At 55.4% G+C, this 19,666-nt stretch overlaps 1 protein-coding gene across 1 annotated transcript; it reads left to right on the forward strand.

Annotated features, from left to right (window-relative positions):
* Nucleotides 1–11,724: 11,724 nt before the first annotated feature.
* Nucleotides 11,725–18,685, forward strand: LOC121274412 (zinc finger protein 436-like). The gene is made up of 3 exons (XM_041181722.1): nt 11,725–11,793; nt 12,656–13,384; nt 16,623–18,685. The coding sequence occupies exons 2-3, from the start codon at nt 12,674–12,676 to the stop codon at nt 17,382–17,384; spliced, it is 1,473 nt and encodes a 490-aa protein (XP_041037656.1). The 5' UTR covers nt 11,725–11,793; nt 12,656–12,673; the 3' UTR covers nt 17,385–18,685.
* Nucleotides 18,686–19,666: the final 981 nt, after the last annotated feature.

Here is a 19,666-nt window from a genome sequence, read left to right on the forward strand (position 1 = left end):
CCTAACCCACACCGAGTCCCTGTTCACCCATCACCCCCTGTGCTCGCTGACCCACACTGGCTCTCGGTCCGGCAACACCTCCATTTTCAAATTCTCACCCTCGTTTTCAAATCCATCCTCACCCCTTCCCTATCTCTGTAACCTCCTCCAGCCCCTACACCTCCTCCCTATCTCTGTAACCTCCTCCAGCCCCTACACCCCTCCCTATCTCTGTAACCTCCTCCAGCCCCTACACCCCTCCCTATCTCTGTAACCTCCTCCAGCCCCTACACCCCTATCTCTGTAACCTCCTCCAGCCCCTACACCCCTCCCTATCTCTGTAACCTCCTCCAGCCCCTACACCCCTCCCTATCTCTGTAACCTCCTCCAGCCCCTACACCTCTCCCTATCTCTGTAACCTCCTCCAGCCCCTACACCTCTCCCTATCTCTGTAACCTCCTCCAGCCCCTACACCTCTCCCTATCTCTGTAACCTCCTCCAGCCCCTACACCCCTCCCTATCTCTGTAACCTCCAGCCAGCTTCTACAAAACTGAGATTGCTGACCTTTTGCACATGTCAGTGCTGGGACCACTAATATTCAACATAGAGAGAAACAAATTGAATTCAGGCCTTCTGTACAGATTTGCAGACAGTACCACATTGAGATAGTTAATTATGCCAGATTCCAAACACATAGTATCAAAGGAAATAGGAGTAGGCCATTCAGCCCCTCGAGTCCATTGCACCATTCAACTCAATCATGCTAATCCTCTACCTCAACCTCGTTTTCCCCCCCAATCCTCATATCCCTTGATGTTTTTAATATTTAGAAATCTATCCATCTCTGTCATGACCATACTCAATGACTGAACCTCCACAGCTCTCTGGGTTAGAGAATTCCAAAGATTCACCCTCTGAATGAAGAAATTCCTCCTCTTCTCAGTCCTTATTCTGAGACTGTGTCCCCTGGTTCCAGACCTCCCACCCCCACCACCAGAGGGAAACATCCTTCCTGCATCCACCCTGTTGCACTCTGTAAGAGTCTTGTCTGCTCCAATGAGATCACCTCTCGTTCTCCTAAACTCCAGAGAACATGGGCCCGGTCCTCTCAATAATATAAATGAAACCAAAACCCTGTCAATCTGAAATAAAAACATAAAATGCTGGATTGGGGGGGTGAAATCGCAGCAGGTCTGGCAGCATCTGCGGAGACAGAAACCGAGTTAACGTTTCAAGTCCATGTGAATCTTCTTCAGAGCTGAGGAGAGGCAGAAATGTGATGGGTTTAATGTTGTTGAAAAAGAGAGTGGGGGGGTGGGGGAGGTGCAGGTGGAGCAGAAGGGAAGATCAGGGATAGGTTCCAGGGTGGGGAGATTAAATGACAAAGCTGTCATGGAACAAAAAAGGCAAAGGGAGTGGTGATGATTGTATTAAAGACACAAAGCATTGGCCCAGAGTAGGTGTTAATGGCGGAATAAGGGTTAGTGCTGTCGGCTTGCGGACTGAGTGAAGGCAAAGTGGTCACCCAGTCTGCGTTTGGAATCCCCAATGTAGAGGGGGCTGCAAGTGCAATAGACTAAACCTAAAGAAGTGCAAGTGAAGCACTGCTTCACCTGGACTGAGTGTTTGGGGCCTCGGATGGAGGAGGTAAAGGGGCAGATGTTGCACCTCCTTCGGCTGCGTGGGAAGGGGATGAGGAGTTGGGGGCGATAGAGAAGTGGAGCAGGGTGTCCCAGAGGGAAATAGTCCCTTCGGAATGCTGACAAGCAAGCGGAGGAGACCATGTGTTCAGTGGTGGTGTGGTACTGCGTTTGCTGGAATGGGCAGAGGATCTTTTAAATATGGAGGCTAGTGGGGTGGAAAGTGAGGACAAGGGGAATACCCTATCATGGTTCTGGGAGGAAGAGGAATGGGTGAGGTCAGAAGCGTGGGAAATGGGTTGGACGTGGTTGAGGGCCCTAACAATGACAGTGGGGGGGCGGGGGAACCTCAGCCCAGAACAAAGGAAGATATGTCAGGAGTGCCATTTTGGAAGGCAGCATTATCAGAACGGAGGTGGAGAAACTGGGAGAATGGGATGGAGTCCTTACAGGAAGCAGGATGTGAGGAGCTATACTTGAGGCATCTGTGGGAGTCAGTGCATTTGTAATGAATATTGGTGGACAGCCTATCCCCAGAAATGGAGGCAGAGAGGTCAAAGAAGGGAAGGGGAATGTCAACGATGGACCATGTGAAGGTGATGGAGGGGTGGAAATTGGAAGCAAAATGGAGTAATTTTTCCAGGTCCAGACGAGAGCATGAAGCAGCACCAAAACAGTCATCAATGTACCAAAAAAAGAGTTGTGGGAGGGGGCTGGAGTAGGACTGGAACAAGAAATGTTTGACATACCCCATAAAGAGACAGACATAACCAGGGCCCTCCCGGTACACACAGCCACATGGAGGAAGTGAGACAGGTTAAAGGGGAAACAGTTCAATGAGATAACAAGTTCAGCCAGACACAGGACGCTGGTGGAATTTTCAGGCCTCTGTTCGAGGAAGAAGCAGAGAGCCCTCAGACCATCCCAATGGGGGATGGAGGTGTAGAGGGATTGGATGTCCATGGTGAAAAGGAGGCTGTAGGGGCCAGGAAATTGGAAATTGTTGATATGACATAGAGCATCAGAGGAATCGTGAATGTAGGTGGGAAGAGACTGGACAAGGGGAGACAGAACGGTGTCAAGATAGGAAGAAATGAGTTCCGTGGGGCAGGAACAGGCTGACACGATGGGTCTACCAGGACAGTCCTGTTTGTGGATTTTGGGGAGGAGATAGAAATGGGCTGTCTGCGGATAGGAGACTATGAGATAGGAAGCTATGGAGGGAAGATCTCCAGAGGAGATGAGGTCAGTGACAGACCTGGAAACAACAGCTTGATGTTCAGTGGTGGGGTCATGGTCCAAGGGGACGTAGGAGGAAGTGTCTGAGAGTTGGCGCTCAGCCTCCGCGAGGTAGAGGTCGATGAGCCAGGCACCAGCCTTGTTGGCAGGTTTGGTAACAAACTCAGGGTTGGACCTGAGAGAACAGAATGTGGTAAGTTCAGGAGACAGTGGGTGAGAGGAGCAGAGAAATTGAGACAGCCGATGTCACGCTGACAGTTCTCAGTGAAACAGGCGAGAGCAGGTGAGGCCAGAGGGAGGGGTCCAGGTGGAGGGAGAACACTGGAGGCGAATGAACATATGAATTAGGAGGAGGAGGAGGTCACTCAGCCCCTCGAGCCTGCTCCACCATTCAATAAGATCATGGGTGACCTGAATGTAACCTCAACCCCACATTCCCGCCCACCCCCAATATCCTTTCACCCCACCTTAATTCTCAAGAATCTATTTCGCTCTGCCTTAAAATATTCATGTACTCTGCTTCCACCGCCTTTTGAGGAAGAAAATTCCAAAGACTCACGACGCTTAGAAAAAAAATAATCTTCATCTGTGTCTTAAATGGGCGACCCCTTATATTTAAACTGTGACCCCCTAATTCTAGATTCTCCCACAAGAGGGAACATCTGCTCCACCTCCACCCTGTCAATACCCCTCAAGATCTTAAAGGTTTCAATCAAGTCACCTCTTACTCTGAACTCCAATGAATACAAGCCTAGTCTGTCCAACCTTTCCTCATAACAGGTATTAGTCTGGTAAACCTTCTCTGAACTGCTTCCAATGCATTTACATCCTTCCTTAAATAAGGAGACCAGTCCTGATCACAGTGCTCCAGAGGTGGTCTCATATGGGGTCAGCGGGGGGGGGAGGATCTGATGGGCTGTTGGTTCCTTAACACCTGAAAGGAAGAGAAAAGGTTTATTGTTAAAGCGTCGAATGAGACAAAGCACGAAATGAAACTGGGGACCAGGACAGCTTTGAGACAGGGTGAGCCAGTGCTGCTGGAGGGAGAGGTCGAGTGTGTACACATGGGGGGGGGGGCGTGTGGCACTGAGTGTGGATCTCAGGATGCGACGAGAACAGCGGTCCGAGGAGCGTCGTGTGTCCCGGAGAATCCTGTAATCCTGGGCGGGTTCGAGACATGAGGGATGGAACTTCAGTTCAGGAATCCATGTGGGGTAAGTCGGAGACGGAGACAGTCACTGAGGAAGGAAATACAGCTGCGAAAGCGGGTTTTGGTCAACACCTTGTTAAACACCAGGGGGGAAACGGAAAGCGATGGAGGTGGAGGAGACAAACGGAAATCCCATATTCAAGGTGGGCATTTCTGGAAGGCAAACAGCAGCAAATTAAACACTAAGATAAAAGCAAAACCCTGTGCAGAGGCTGGACATCTGAAACGAAAAGAGAGTGTGCTGGAAAAGCACAGCTGCTCTGGCAGCATCTGCAGAGAGAGAAAAACAGAGTTCACTTTTCGACTCCGTGTGACTCTTCTTCAGAACCGAAGAGGTGGAGAAAGGTCGGGTGAGGGTCAGGCGGAGCAAAGGAGAAGGTCAGGGATAGGTTAGAGGGTGGGGAGTATTAAATACCAAAGAGGTCATGGAACAAAAGGCAAAGGGAGTGGTAATGGTGATAGTAAAGAAACAAAGCATTGGTCCAGAGTGGGTGTCAATAGCAGACTAAAGGTCAGCGCTGTCTGAAATCAAAACATGAAAATAAGTTCCAAACTGACACTGGGGGAAAAAATGGAGGAGAGAGTTCATGGTCTGAAGTTGCTGAACTCGACGTTAAGCCCAGAAGGATGTAAAGTGCCTACTCAGAAGATGAGCTGCTGTTCCTCCAGTTTGCGTTGGGCTTCACTGGAACAATGCAGCAAGCCAAGGATGGACATGTGGGCAAGAGAGCAGGGCTGTGAATCAAAGGGGTCAGGGTCGGGGTCAAGTTTGTGGACTGAGCGAAGCAAAGCGGTCACCCAGTCTGCGTTTCATCTCCCCTGTGTAGAGTGGAATGCACTCCCTCTCCCCCAGACACTCCTATCCCCCCACCACCACTCTTCCCTCCACACACTCTCCCAACATGTTCCCCCCTCACGTTCTCCCCCCTCCAATACCCTGACATACTGTCTCCCTCTCACTGCCCCCCAACACCCTCTCCTCCCACACCCTCTCTCCCCCCACACTTTCCCTTCCCCCCACACTTTCCCTTCCCCCATACTCTACCCCGACATTTCCCCTCAGTTACCCCTCATTCTCCCTCCCATTGTCCCCTCCATACACTCTCCTTCCTCTCTCCCACAGGCTTCTCATACTCTCTCCTCACACTCTCCCCCTCACTACCCCAACACTCTCCCTCTCACTACTCCCCAATACTCTGCCTCTCCTCTCTTCCCCCATACTCTCGCCCAACACTCTCCCCCCTCTACACTCTCTCCCACCAATTTCCCCCTCCTCCCTGACCCCATAGTCTCCCCTTCTACTCTCCCCAACACACTCCCCCTCACACTCTTCCCCCCACTACCCCCTTCCACTCTGCCCTCACACTCTCCCTAATATTCTAATACTCTCCCCCTCACTACCCCAACACACTCTCGCCCCATCCACTCTCTTCTCACACTCTCACCCCCTCTACTCTCCCCCAGCATTCTCTTCTAACACTCACCCCCTCACTACCCCAACACACTTTCATCCCCACACTCTCACCCCCTCCACTCTCCCCCAATTCTCCCTCCCACACTCACCCTCATTACCTCCAGCATACTTTCCTCCTCTCACTACCCCCACCCTCTCCCCACTCTCTCCCCCCACACTCTACTCCCAGGCATTCACCCCTCACACTTACCCCTCACTCTCCCCTCCACACATAACCCCAACTCTCCCCCTCACTGCCCCCAGCATACTCTCCCCACTCCCTCTGCCCCCTTACTACCTCCAACATACTCCCCTCACTACCCCCAGCATACTCCCCATTACACCCCCACCCACTCCCTTCCCACTCTCTACCCCCGAGAAACTCCCCCCTCACACTTTCACATCACTCTCCCTCCCACACTCTTCCCTCCACATTCACACCTCCAATCTGCCATCCACAGTCTCCACCCCACATTCCCCCAACACTCTCCGCCCCATATTTTCCCTCCCACACTAACCCTCAATTGCCCCTTACCCCTACAATCCCCCCTCCACACACTCCCCTTCCTCCCACACTATCCCTCCCCTCACACTTCCTTCTCCCCCACATTGCCCTCACCGTCCCCCTCCCCTCCACATTCCTCCCTCCCCATTCCCTCCAACACTACCCCCTCCTCCACAATCCCTGCCACTCCGCCCACACTCCACATTCCCCTCACCCCCCCCACTCTCGCCCCTCCCCCATGCTCCCTCATCCCACCATTGTCCCCCCTCCCCACACTCCCCCTCCTCCATACCCCCACCACGCTCCACCTGCCCACCACGCTCTTCCCTACCCCACCCTCTCCCCTCCCCCTCACTCCACCCCGACCCTTGCCCGTCCCCCCCCACTCTGCCCCAAACACCCACACCGCCAATCCGCCCCCATGCTCCCACCTCCCCCTCCACACAACCCCTACCCCCTCATGCTAACCCCCACCCTCAAGTTCCCCTCCCTGCCACAATCTCCCCTGTACCCCCAGGCACTCCCCACTCCCCACTGCATGCTCTCCCTCCCCCTCCTCCACACCCACCTGTCCCCCCACTCCGCCTACAACCCCTACTTCCCCCACGCTCTCCCCTCCCCCCATGGTCTCCCCACCCCTTCCACAGTCTCCCCTCCCCCTCCACCTCACAATCCTCCACCCAACCCCCCCCACCGTCCCCCCACACACTCCCCCCAACCCTCACACTCCCCTGCCGCCCACTCCACTCTCCCCACCCCCCCCACTTCCCTGCTACCCACCATGGAAGATGGTTGTGGTTGTTGGAGGTCAGTCATCTCAGCTCCAGGACATCACTGCAGGAGTTCCTCAGGGTAGTGTCCTCGGCCCAACCATCTTCAGCTGCTTCATCAATGACCTTCCTTCCATCATAAGGTCAGAAGTGGGGGTGTTCGCTGATGATTGCACAATGTTCAGCACCATTCGCCACTCCTCAGATACTGAAGCAGTCCATGTCCAAATGCAGCAAGACCTGGACAATATCCAGGCTTGGGGCTGACAAGTGGCAAGTAACATTCACACCACACAAGTGCCAGGCAATGACCATCTCCAACCAGAGAGAATCCAACCATCGCCCCTTGATGTTTAATGGCATCACCATCACTGAATCCCCCACTATCAACATCCTGGGGGTTACCATTGACCAGAAACTGAACTGGACCAGCCATATAAATACTGTGGCTACAAGAGCAGGTCAGAGGCTGGGAATCCTGCAGTGAGTAACTCACCTCCTGACTCCCCAAAGCCTGTCCACCATCTACAAGGCACAAGTCAGGAGTGGGATGGAATACTCCCCACTTGCCTGGATGAGTGCAGCTCCCACAACACTCAAGAAGCTCGACACCATCCAAGACAAAGCAGCCCCGCTTGATCGGCACCCCATCCACAAACATTCACTCCCTCCACCACCGACGCACAGTAGCAGCAGTGTGTGTACCATCTACAAGATGCACAGCAGGAATTCACCAGGGTTCCTTAGACAGCCCCTTCCAAACCCACGACCACTATCATCTAGAAGGATAAGGGCAGCAGATAGATCATAGAGTCATGGAGGTCTACAGCACAGGATAAGACTCTTCAGCCCATTGAGTCTGCGCCCATCAAACAAGTACCTAACTATTCTAATCCCATTTTCCAGCACTAGGCCCATAGCCTTGTATCCCATGGCATCGCAAGTGCACATCCAAATACTTCTTAAACGTTATGAGGGTTTCTGTTTCTACCACCCTTTCAGGCAGTGAGTTCCAGATTCCCACCACCCTCTGGGTGAAAAAATTCTTCCTCACATCCCCTCTAAACCTCCTGCCCCTTACCTTAAATCTATACCCCTGGTTATTGACCCTCCATCAAGGGGAAAAGTTCCTTCCTGTCTACCCTATTTATGCCCCTCATAATTTTATACACCTCAATCATGTCCCTCATCTCCTCTGCTCCAGGAAAAATAACCCCGGTCTATCCAATCTTTCCTCATAACTAAAACTCTCCAGCCCAGGCAACATCCTGGTAAATCTCCTCTGCCCTCTCTCTATTCCAACACATCCTTCCTATAAAGCGGATTCCAGAACTGCACACAATACTCTAGCTGTGGCCTAACCAACGTTTTATACAGTTCCAGCATAACCTCCCTGCTCTTATGTTCTATGCCTCAGCTAATAAAGGCAAGTATCCCATACGCCTTCTTAACCACCTTATCTCCCTGTCCCGCTACCTTAAGGGACCAGTGGACATGCACACCAAAGTCCCTCTGATCCTCGGTGCTTCCCAGGGTCCTACCATTCATCGTGTATTCCCATGCCTTGTTTGTCCTGCCCAGGTGCATCACCTCACATTTATCCAGATTAAATTCTATTTGCCACTGATCAGCCCATCTGACCAGCCGATCTATATCCTCCTGTAATCTAAGGCTATCCTCCTCACTACTTACCACCTCACCAATTTCCGTGTCATCAGCGAACTTACTGATCAACCCCTCCTACATTCAAGTTTAAATCGTTTATATATACCACAAACAGCAAGGGACCCAACACCGATCCCTGTGGAACCCCACTGGACACAGGCATCCAGTCACAAAAACACCCCTTGACCATCACCCTCTGCTTCCTGCCACTCAGCCAATTCTGGATCCAATTTGCCAAAATGCCAGACCAGCCAGTGACACCCACATCCCATGAATGAATGAATAAAAAAATGCACACCCCGCCCCCTCCATACTCTCCCCTCCCCCCAACAATCCTCCACACCCCCACTCTCCTCCCAATCGTCCCCCAACACACTCCCTCCCGCCCGCCAACACTTCCCTTTCCCTACACTCTCCCAAACTGACCCCTACTCCCCTGTCACCCAAACCCCCCAGCATTCTCTCACCAGAACCCCCACTCCTCCCCCACCCACAATCCCTCCCCTCCCCACTCCCCCCACCCTCTCCCACTCCCCCCCACTCATTCCCACTTCCACTTCCCCCCCCCCCTCCTCACTCCCACTCACCCCCTCCCCTCCCCGCTACCCCCCCCCCCCCCCCACCCCACCCCTCTCCACTCCCCCACACCCACCCGGTCTCCGACCCTCCCCTCCACTCTCCCCGACTCCCCTCCCCTACTCACCCCACCCTCCCTCTCCTACTCCCCCCAACTTTCATTCCCTCCCCTCCCCTGCTACCCCGCACTCCCTCCACCCACCCAACCCACTCCTCCAAACAAACCTAGCCTCCCTCCCCAACTCCCCCCATACCCTCCCTCCCCCACATCCCTCCCACCCAACCACCCTCCCTTACTCCCCCCCACTCTCACTTCCTACCATCCCTGCTTCACCCACCACACCCTCCCTCCCCGACATTCCCCCTCACCCCACAGCCCCCCACCCACCCCTCCACTATTCTCCTTCCCCTGCTCCTCCGCTCTCCCCCAACCACCCTCACTCCCCTACTCTCCCCTCCCACACCCCACACCCCCCTCCCACACCCACATCCCCCCCCACACCCACATCCCCCCCCTCCCACACCCACATCCCCCCCCAACACCCACATCCCCCCCTCCCACACCCACATCCCCCCTCCCACACCCATATGCCCCCCTTCCACACCCACATCCTCCTCCTCCCTCCCCACATCCCCCCCACACCCCTCATCTCCCCCCACCTCCACATCCCCCCTCCACATCTCCCCCCACCTCCACATCTCCCCCCGACACCCCCCATCCCTCACCACACCCACATCCCCCCTCCCACACCCACATCCCCCCCCACATCTCCCCCTCCCGCACCCACATCCCCCCCACATGCCCCCTCCCACACCCACATCCTCCCTCCCACACCCACATCCCCCCTCCCACATCCCCCCACACCCACATCCCCCCCCACATCCCCCCCTCCCACACCCACATCCCCCCTCCCACATCCCCCCCCACACCCACAACCCCCCTCCCGCACCCACATCCCCCCCACATCCCCCCTCCCACACCCACATCCTCCCTCCCACATCCCCCCCACACCCACATCCCCCCCACATCCCCCCCTCCCACACCCACATCCCCCCTCCCACACCCACATCCCCCCTCCCACATCCCCCCCCCACACCCACATCCCCCCTCCCACACCCACATCCCCCCTCCCACATCCCCCCCCCACACCCACATCCCCCCTCCCACACCCACATCCCCCCTCCCACACCCACATCCCCCCTCCCACATCCCCCCCCCACACCCACATCCCCCCTCCCACACCCACATCCCCCCTCCCACATCCCCCCCCCACACCCACAACCCCCCTCCCACACCCACATCCCCCCCCACATCTCCCCCTCCCGCACCCACATCCCCCCCACATCCCCCCTCCCACACCCACAACCCCCCCTCCCACACCCACATCCCCCCCTCCCACACCCACATCCCCCCCCACATCTCCCCCTCCCGCACCCACATCCCCCCCACATCCCCCCTCCCACACCCACAACCCCCCTCCCACACCCACATCCCCCCCCACATCTCCCCCTCCCGCACCCACATCCCCCCCACATCCCCCCTCCCACACCCACATCCTCCCTCCCACACCCACATCCCCCCTCCCACATCCACATCGCCCCCCCCACACCCACATCCCCCCCTCCCACACCCACATCCCCCCCCACATCTCCCCCTCCCGCACCCACATCCCCCCCACATCCCCCCTCCCACACCCACATCCTCCCTCCCACACCCACATCCCCCCTCCCACATCCCCCCCACATCCCCCCTCCCACACCCACATCCTCCCTCCCACACCCACATCCCCCCTCCCACACCCACATCCCCCCTCCCACATCCCCCCCACATCCCCCCTCCCACACCCACATCCCCCCTCCCACACCCACATCCTCCCTCCCACACCCACATCCCCCCTCCCACATCCCCCCCACACCCACATCCCTCCCACATCCCCCCTCCCACACCCACATCCCCCCTCCCACATCCCCCCCCCACACCCACAACCCCCCTCCCACACCCACATCCTCCCTCCCACACCCACATCCCCCCCCACATCTCCCCCTCCCGCACCCACATCCCCCCCACATCCCCCCTCCCACACCCACATCCTCCCTCCAACACCCACATCTCCCCCCGACACCCCCATTCCTCACCACACCCCCATGCCCCCTCCCACACCCCCATCCCCCCTCCCACACCCCCATCCCCCCTCCCACATCCCCCCCCACACCCACATCCCCCCCTCATATCCCCCCTCCCACATCCTCCCCCTTCCACATCGCCCCTCCCACACCCACATCTCCACCCCACATCCCCCCTCCCCCACACCCCCTCCCCATCCCCATTGCCCCCCCACACCCACACCCCCCACCCCCTCCCCCACACCCCCTCCCCATCCCCATTGCCCCCCCACACCCACACAGCCCCCTCCCCACTCACCCTCCCACATCTCCCCCCTCCCCCCAACACAGACCCCGCCTACTCCCTCCGATTCCACCCCCCGCCCCTTCCCCGGTGCCAGTCGCCAGGCTGGGGAGGATGCTGATTGGCCAGGGCGTGCACCTGATAAGAGCTGATTGGTCCAGGCGGTTGTCCCTCGACGAATAGTCGAGACGTATGTGTGGAAGCCCCATCGCTGATTGGTCCAGACGATTGTCCCGGCCTCCACCGGATGTGACGGGTGATTGGCAGAGAGTGGGTAGGCGGGCCCGTGATCCGGGCGCTGATTGGCTCCTCCGGCTGTCAGTCACCTAGAGGCTTCGGCTGTGCCGGGTAGGTTCCGCAAACAGGGACTAAAACCAACCCGGGGTGGGAGAGAGAATGTTCCAGAAATGGGGGGGAGGGGGGGCTGGGGGAGATTCCAGAAAATTCCCGGGGCTGGGGCGGACCGAGAGGCCTCCAAATCCCCGGGCTCAGGTAAACCCTGCCCCCGGGGGGAGGCTGCACGCCGGCCGGGGAGGGGAAAATCTAGCCCCAGGCTTCAGTCCCTATCCTAGGCCTCAAACCCACACCTCCCCTTCCTTCAGTCTTCAACACGTGACAGGGAGCGAGGATCCCAGTGTGACCCCAGTGTGACCCGTGACAGGGAGCGAGGGTCCCAGTGTGATCCGTGACAGGGAGTGAGGGTCCCAGTGTGACCTGTGACAGGGAGCGAGGGTCCCAGTGTGACCCCAGCATGACCTGTGACAGGGAGCGAGGGTCCCAGTGTGACCCCAGCATGACCCGTGACAGGGAGCGAGGGTCCCAGTGTGACCTGTGCCAGGGTGCGAGGGTCCCAGCGTGTCCGGTGACAGGCAGCGAGGGTCCCAGTGTGTCCAGTGACAGGGAGTAAGGGGTCCAGTGTGACCCCAAACAGGCAACAATGGTCCCAGATTGACCCGTGACAGGGAACGAGGGTCCCAACGTGACCCATGACAGGCACTGAGGGTTCTAGTGTGACCTGTGACAGGCAGCGAGGGTCCCAGTGTGACCATGACAGGCAGCGAGGGTCCCACCTAATCTGTTAAATGCAGTGAGCATCCCAGTGTGACCTGACAATATGCAATGAGAGTGAGTGACCCAATCCTCACGTGTCACAGGCAGTGTGATTCCCACTGTAATCTGTAACAAGCAGTGACTGTCATCTGTGTTGCAGGGTATACGGAGCTCCACAATGGAGCTGGTGCAGGGAGCGGGCAGTGCCTTCCGACCCGCGGAGACGTTGTGGGAGACGAGTCCGACACCGATCGCCAGGCGGCGGGCCGAAGTGGAGGACGACTGCTTCATATGCTCCGAGTGCGGCATGAGCTTCGACCAGTACTGCCAGCTGAAACTGCACCTGGCGTCCCACGGCGTTGAGCCCCGCTTCCCGTGCCCCGTGTGCGGCCGGCGTTTCGGCTGCCCCTCGCAGCTGGCGCGGCACCGGCGCTGCCACGGCAACGAGCTGCCCCACCGCTGCGCCACCTGCGGCAAGGAATTCGGCCTGGCCTCCACCCTGCTGACCCACCAGCGCTGCCACAGCGGCGAGAAGCCCTACCAGTGCACCAGCTGCTCCAAGAGGTTCAGCTGCTCCTCCCACCTGGCGCAGCACCAGCGCACCCACTCCGGGGAGAAGCCCTTCCAGTGCCCCACCTGCGGCCGCGGCTTCAGTCGCTCGGGTACCCTTCGCCGACATGAGGTGACCCACACCGGTGCCAAGCCCTACAAGTGCCCCGACTGCGGCAAGGAGTTCAGCCACTCTTCCTCGCTGACAAAGCACCAGCGCCGCCACAAGGAGGACTGGCCCCTCCAGTGCGGCATCTGCGGCCGGGAGTTCAAGCAGAGGTCGGCGCTGGGCATCCACAAGCTGTACCACGTGGCGGAGAAGCGGCGGAGAGAACACGAGGTCAGTCGCCCTCTGCGCTGTTCACACGCCTTAGCTTTCGAATGTTTCTAGACTGGCCATGAACTAGCATCTACTTATCCGTAGCTCCAGGGAACTTAACATCAGTAGCAGGAAATAATATTGGAATCCTTACTAAGGAGAAACTAGAAACAACAAATAGAAACAAAAATATATGAAGGAATAGTCAGCATGGATTTCAGAAGGAAATGTCTTGCTTCACCAACCTTACTGAATTGTTTGAAGGGGTAATGGAGAGTCGACAGTGGTAACATGGTAGATGTAATATATCTAGACTTCCAAGAGGCCTTCGATAAGATGCCCCATAATAGACTAATGAATAACGGCAGGGGATGTACAGTCAGGGGGCAAGTGGCAGAATAGATTACGAGCATATGCATTAAGAGCAGGAGTAGGCCATTCGGCCCCTCAAGCCTGTTTCGCTATTTGATAAGATCTAATTGTGGCCTCAACTTCACTTTGCTTCTTACCCAATAACCTTTGACTCCCTTGTTTATCAAGAATCTATCTAACTCAGCCTTAAAAGTATTCAGTGACCTAGGCTCTTCCACTCTCTGGGGAAGAGAATTTACAAATTCACAACCCGCAGAGAAAAAATTCTCCTCATCTCGGTCTCAAATGGGAGACCTCTTATTTTTAAAATGTGACCCTAGTTCGAGTCTCTCCCACATCCTTTCAGCATTCACCCCGTCCAGTCGCCTCAAGATCTTATATGTTTCAATAAGGTCACCTCTCATTCTTCTAAACTCCAATGGATACAGGCCCAGCCTGTCAAACCTCACCTCATAAGATAACCTCCTCATCCCAGGAATCAGTTAAATGAACCTTCTCTGAACTGCCTCTAATGCATTTATATCCTTTCTTAAATAAAGAGACCAAAACTGTACACTGCTCCAGCTGTGGTCTCACCAATGCTCAGTCCATCTATAACAAAACATCCTTACTTTTATACTCCATTCCCCCTGCAATAAACAACATTCCATTCACCTCCCTAATCACTTGCTGCATCTGTATACTAACTTTTCCTGATTCATGTCCCAGGACACCCAGATCCCTCTGTACCTCAGAACTCTGCAATCTCTCTCCACTTAAATAATCTGCTGCTTTTCTATTCTTCCTGCCAAAGTGGATAAGCTCACAGCTTCTCACATTATACTCTATCTGCCAAATTTTTGGCCACTCACTTAACCTTTCTGTATCCTTTTGCAGACTCCTTATGTCCTCTTCACAACTTAATCTCCTACCTATCTTTGTGTCATATCAGATTTAGCAACCACACATTTTGTCCCTTCACCCAAATCACTGATATAGATTTTAAAGAGTTGAGGCCCCAGCACTGATCCCTGTGATATTCCATTAGCTACAGCTTGCCAAGCTGAACATCGCCCATTTATCCTTATTTTTCTCTGTTAAGAATATAAGAAATAGGAACAGGAGTAGGCCATTCGGCCCCTCGAGCCTGCTCCGCGATTCAATAAGATCATGGCTGATGATCTTGTGTTTCGATTTCTCACATTCCCATCCACCCCCCGATAACCTTTGAATCCCTTGCCTAACAAGAATCTATCTACCTCTGCCTTAAAAATATTCAATAACCCCGCCTCCACCACCTTCTGAGGTAGAGAGTTTCAAAGTCGCACAACTCTCGGAGAGAAAAAAATTCTCCTCATCTCCGTCCTAGAAGGGTAACCCCTAATTTTAAAACAGTGCCCCCTAGTTCTGGTATAAAAACAAAAAAACTGCGGATGCTGGAAATCCAAAACAAAAACAGAATTACCTGGAAAAACTCAGCAGGTCTGGCAGCATCGGCGGAGAAGAAAAGAGTTGACATTTCGAGTCCTCATGACCCTTCAACAGAACTGGTTCTGTTGAAGGGTCATGAGGACTCGAAATGTCAACTCTTTTCTTCTCCACCGATGCTGCCCCCTAGTTCTGGACTCACCTTCAATTTGCCAAATTTGTCTCCTCTCTGGTTAAGTACATTTGTTCTACTTCTCATTCTCCATAACTTAATCTAAACTTACTATACTATGATCACTATTCCTGAGATGCTCCCCCACCGACTGTGACACTCTCCACTTGACCCACTCCATTCCCCAGAACCAAAAATGCCTCCATCCTCATTAGGCAGGTAGCATACTGAGAAAGAAAATACCCCTGAGCACACTTTGCCCTTAACACAATCACTACTCCATTCAATATTGGGGTAGTTAACGTCTCCACACTATGGTTCTCGCAGCTCAATCATTTCTGTGCAAATCTGCTCCTCCGTCTCCTTCCCAATATTTGGAGACCTGTATTCACCAAGTGACATCATAACTCCTGTTGGGACGGATGTGAGGGCCCTTGAAAGGGTGCAGAGGGGATTTGTCAGAATGGCTTCAGGGATGGGGGTGGTTTTACCTACAAGGTTAGGTTGGAGAAGCTGAGGTTGCTCTCCCCGGAGACGACGAATGATTTCAAACAGAAATTGGGCGAGCACGTGAGGGGAGTAAGCTTGCAGGGCTACAGGGATGGAGCCGGGGTGGGGTGGGGGGGTGTTGGAATGGGACTGAATGGGTTGCTCCGTGGGGAGCTGGCGTGGGATCGATCGATGGGCCGGATTCTGTGACATCACGGAGAGGGCGCAGAGCGTTCTGCAGGTGAAATGGGAAGAGCCTGGAGCCTTGGACCATGTCAGAATCAGTGACACAACAGGGCAAAAAAAAGGAGAGAGAAACTATTCCCACTGACCGGGGAGCCTGGGACCGGCGGTGGGGTGGGGGGTGGTGCAGAGTGTAAAACTCCAAGCCAGGTCTTTCAGGAGTGAAATTAGGGAGCAGTGTGGAACTCTCGTCCGCAAAAGGCTTGGTCAATTAATTTTAAATCTGTGACTTGTTATCCGAAGGTGTTAAGGGATACGGGGGGCAAAGGTGGGTACGTGGAGTTAGATCACAGATCGGCCATGGTCTCACTGAATGTCGGAAGAGGCTCGAGGGGCTGACTGTTCCTGTTCCCCTTCTGAGGTACCGGAAGGGTCGAACAGGCAGGAGGTGAGGGGTTGGGGGGCGGTGAGGGTGGAATCTCAATCTTAATATGAATTGTGTCCTGATAATAGGCAGAGCAGCGTGCATCTCGCACCACCACGCCAACCCCCCCCCCCCCCCCCCTCCCCCCCCAACCCCCTCCCCCCCATCCACCCCCCCTGTACCAGGCTGTAACCATGAGCTGTCTGTTGCAGGAGAGGCTGGTGAATCGAGCGGTGAACTCCCAGGATCCGGACTCGGGCCGGGATGGGACAGTGCGGACGCCGAGGTGCTCCTGGTGGCCGGAGCCCCCGGAGGGCCCGAGACGCTTCAGCTGCCCCGAGTGCGGCAAGGGCTTCGACCAGAACTCGCGGCTGAAGCTGCACCTGCGGGTGCACACGGGCGAGAGGCCCCTGACTTGCGCCGACTGCGGCAAAGGCTTTAGCAACTCGTCCAACCTGCGCAAGCACGAGCGCACCCACACCGGGGAGAAGCCCTTCAAGTGCGCCGTCTGCGGCAAGGAGTTCAGCCAGTCCTCCACCCTGGTGGCTCACCAGCGCACCCACACCGGGGAGAAGCCCTTCCGCTGCCCGGTGTGCGGCATGGACTTCAACAAGCAGTGCAACCTGCGCAAGCACGAGCGCACCCACACCGGGGAGAAGCCCTTCAAGTGCCCGGTCTGCGGCAAGGGATTCATCGACCCGTCTAGTCTCCGCAACCACAAGGGCACGCACATGGGTGAGAAACCATTCCAGTGCCCCGCCTGCCCCAAGGGCTTCAGCAACCCCTCCAGCCTCCGCAAGCACAGGAGGATCCACGCGGGAGATGCCGGTGGCGGTGGCCGAGACGGGGTAAGTGAGGCTCCGGAGGCCCTTTGCCGGAGTTTCGGGGGACCAGCCCAAAACAGCAGGAGTCACCCTGAGCGCGGCGCCCCGCCTCCTGAGAGACGCCAAGTCCTTCGGATGACCTCTCCCTGAGCTCCAACTACCCAGCGGGACGAAGGAAGCGGGTGGCAATGGAGCACTACCACCTCTGAGTCTCACCCCCCACCCTGACTTGGGAAATATATCGGCCGTTCCTTCGCTGTCGCTGGGTCCAAACCCTGGAACTCCCTCCCTAACAGCACGGTGGGTGTACCTACACCACAGGGACTGCAGCGGCTCAAGAAGGCAGCTCACCCACCACCTTCTCAAGGGGGGCAATTAGGGATGGGCAATAAGCGCTGGGCCCGGCCCAGCGACCCTTCCATCAGCGGGTGAAGAGAAGTCTGATTAGAAATTTAGCTGCTGCTCCGCACAGTTTGCCAACTTTTTCAAGACACGTCTAGGATCAAAGGAGATTTAGGAAGGAGAGTCAGAGGGCAGGCCCAGCCTAACCATCACTGCCGTTCTCAGGAAAGAGATTCCGCTGCTATTGAGAATTGTACACACTCGAAGAGATTATATTTGCCCTATTCAGGAGCCCATCCTTGCCCCCTTTTTGTCCTAGGCTGTAGAGATTCAGTGCAGGTCAGCAATAGCCGAGGTTCCAGGATTATGCCTCGTGCCTTGCCCAGTTGGGACCAAGCTCTTGTGGGGTAACCTGGGGTGGACGGGGGGGGGGGAAGAACTGGAGGCCATAGTGGCAGCCCCACTTAAAATGTGCAATAACCTACTCTTCCCCCCACCCCCTGCCAGCCCTCCCGAACACGACCTGATCCCACAGGGCGTACCCCACAGAGGTACCAGCGGACAAAGGCACTGAGCTTCACCCGGCACTGGTTGCCCGTCTGTCATCATAACCTGGCCACGGTCCGGGTGTGTAGTGTTCACACCAGCCCGGGGGTACAGTGGCGACCAGGAGCGATTGCCGCAAAGCTCAGGCTCTCCCGAGGCGTGCCTACTGCCTGGCTGGTAGAACCTGTGACCAGAGCCCCCCCCCCGCCGATGTCCCAAGGCCCATCTCCTACCTACGAGGCAGCTGCTTTTCAGTTCCTTGGGAGGGGGCAGCACGAGCAAGCGCTATCGCAGGGAAGGAAAGCTGCTGCCAACACCGCCCTCTAACCGATCACTGTGCAGGGCTGGCCAACCCCACTTGCCAATCACGTTGGAGAAATGTCTTGCTCGACAGAACTAGTAAAGATTCCCATTGTCCGTAGAATTTGGAGTTCGTCTTAACATAGAAACTAGGAGCAGGAGGAGGCTATTCAGCCCTTCGAGCCTGCTCCGCCATTCATTACGATCACGGCTGATCATCCAACTCAATAGCCTGCTCCCCCGCGTTCTCCCCATACCCTTTGACCCCTTTCGCCCCCAAGAGCTATATCTAACTCCTTCTGGAAAACATAGTGTTTGGGTCTCAACTACTTTCTGTGGTAGTGAATTCCACAGGTTCACCACTCTCTGGGTGAAGAAATTACTCCTCATCTCAGTCCTAAATGGTCTACCTCATACCCTCAGACTGTGACCCCTGGTTCTGGACTCCCCCCACCATCGGGAACATCCTTCCTGCTTCTGCTCTGTCCAGTCCTGTTAAGTCTTCCACCAACTCCTATGGGAAACCTCATTATAAAAGTTTCTACATTTGTTTTTTTGCAATTGATCATGACCATTGTGCGGTTAAAGTAGGACTCTCAATGAGGGTGGTGTGAATCTCTTACCTGTCACGTAACCTTGCGTGCCACCGAACGCCTACTATTGTCGTGAATGGCTTGCCCACCGTCCCCTCCCCCCCCAAAAAAAAATCACTCAAAATGCCCCCTTAAAAAAAGACTTTTTTTTTGCCCCTTCGATGCCTCCCTGAGGTTTTTGACTTGAAGATTTGGCCCCTCTCGAAAGCCTGGGCTCGGACTTGATCGTTTTGCGCAGACCTGTCCTGCTGCAACCGGAATTTGGACTGTGCAATTCTAAGTTAGCGATGTGAGTCCAATTTCCCAGGCTTTGTCAGCACTTGTTTAGCTGAGTTGGTAGAATGTTTTTCCCCTGGCCTTTTTTTTTGGTTGCGGTTTCTGTTCGGTTGTTCTCTGCGACTTTTGGAAGAAAAGCTTGTGGGCAAATTCCAAAAAACATAATTCACGTAAAGCCTATATGTATTTCTTTTAAAAGAAAAGGCAGGGAGGTAGCAGCACCCTGATTACGCGGCTTTGGTAACTTCTGGGTGTTCTGTCAACCTCAGAAAATGTATTAAGCTGAGGAAGAGGGAATGCCTTCAAAAGAAACACCAAGTGAATTTGAAAACCAACTTGATATCTCACTTGTGTTTTATTGATAGTTAGAAATGG

The sequence above is a fragment of the Carcharodon carcharias genome, assembly GCF_017639515.1.
Source record: "Carcharodon carcharias isolate sCarCar2 chromosome 36 unlocalized genomic scaffold, sCarCar2.pri SUPER_36_unloc_2, whole genome shotgun sequence".
In the NCBI taxonomy this organism is placed as follows: Eukaryota; Metazoa; Chordata; class Chondrichthyes; order Lamniformes; family Lamnidae; genus Carcharodon; species Carcharodon carcharias.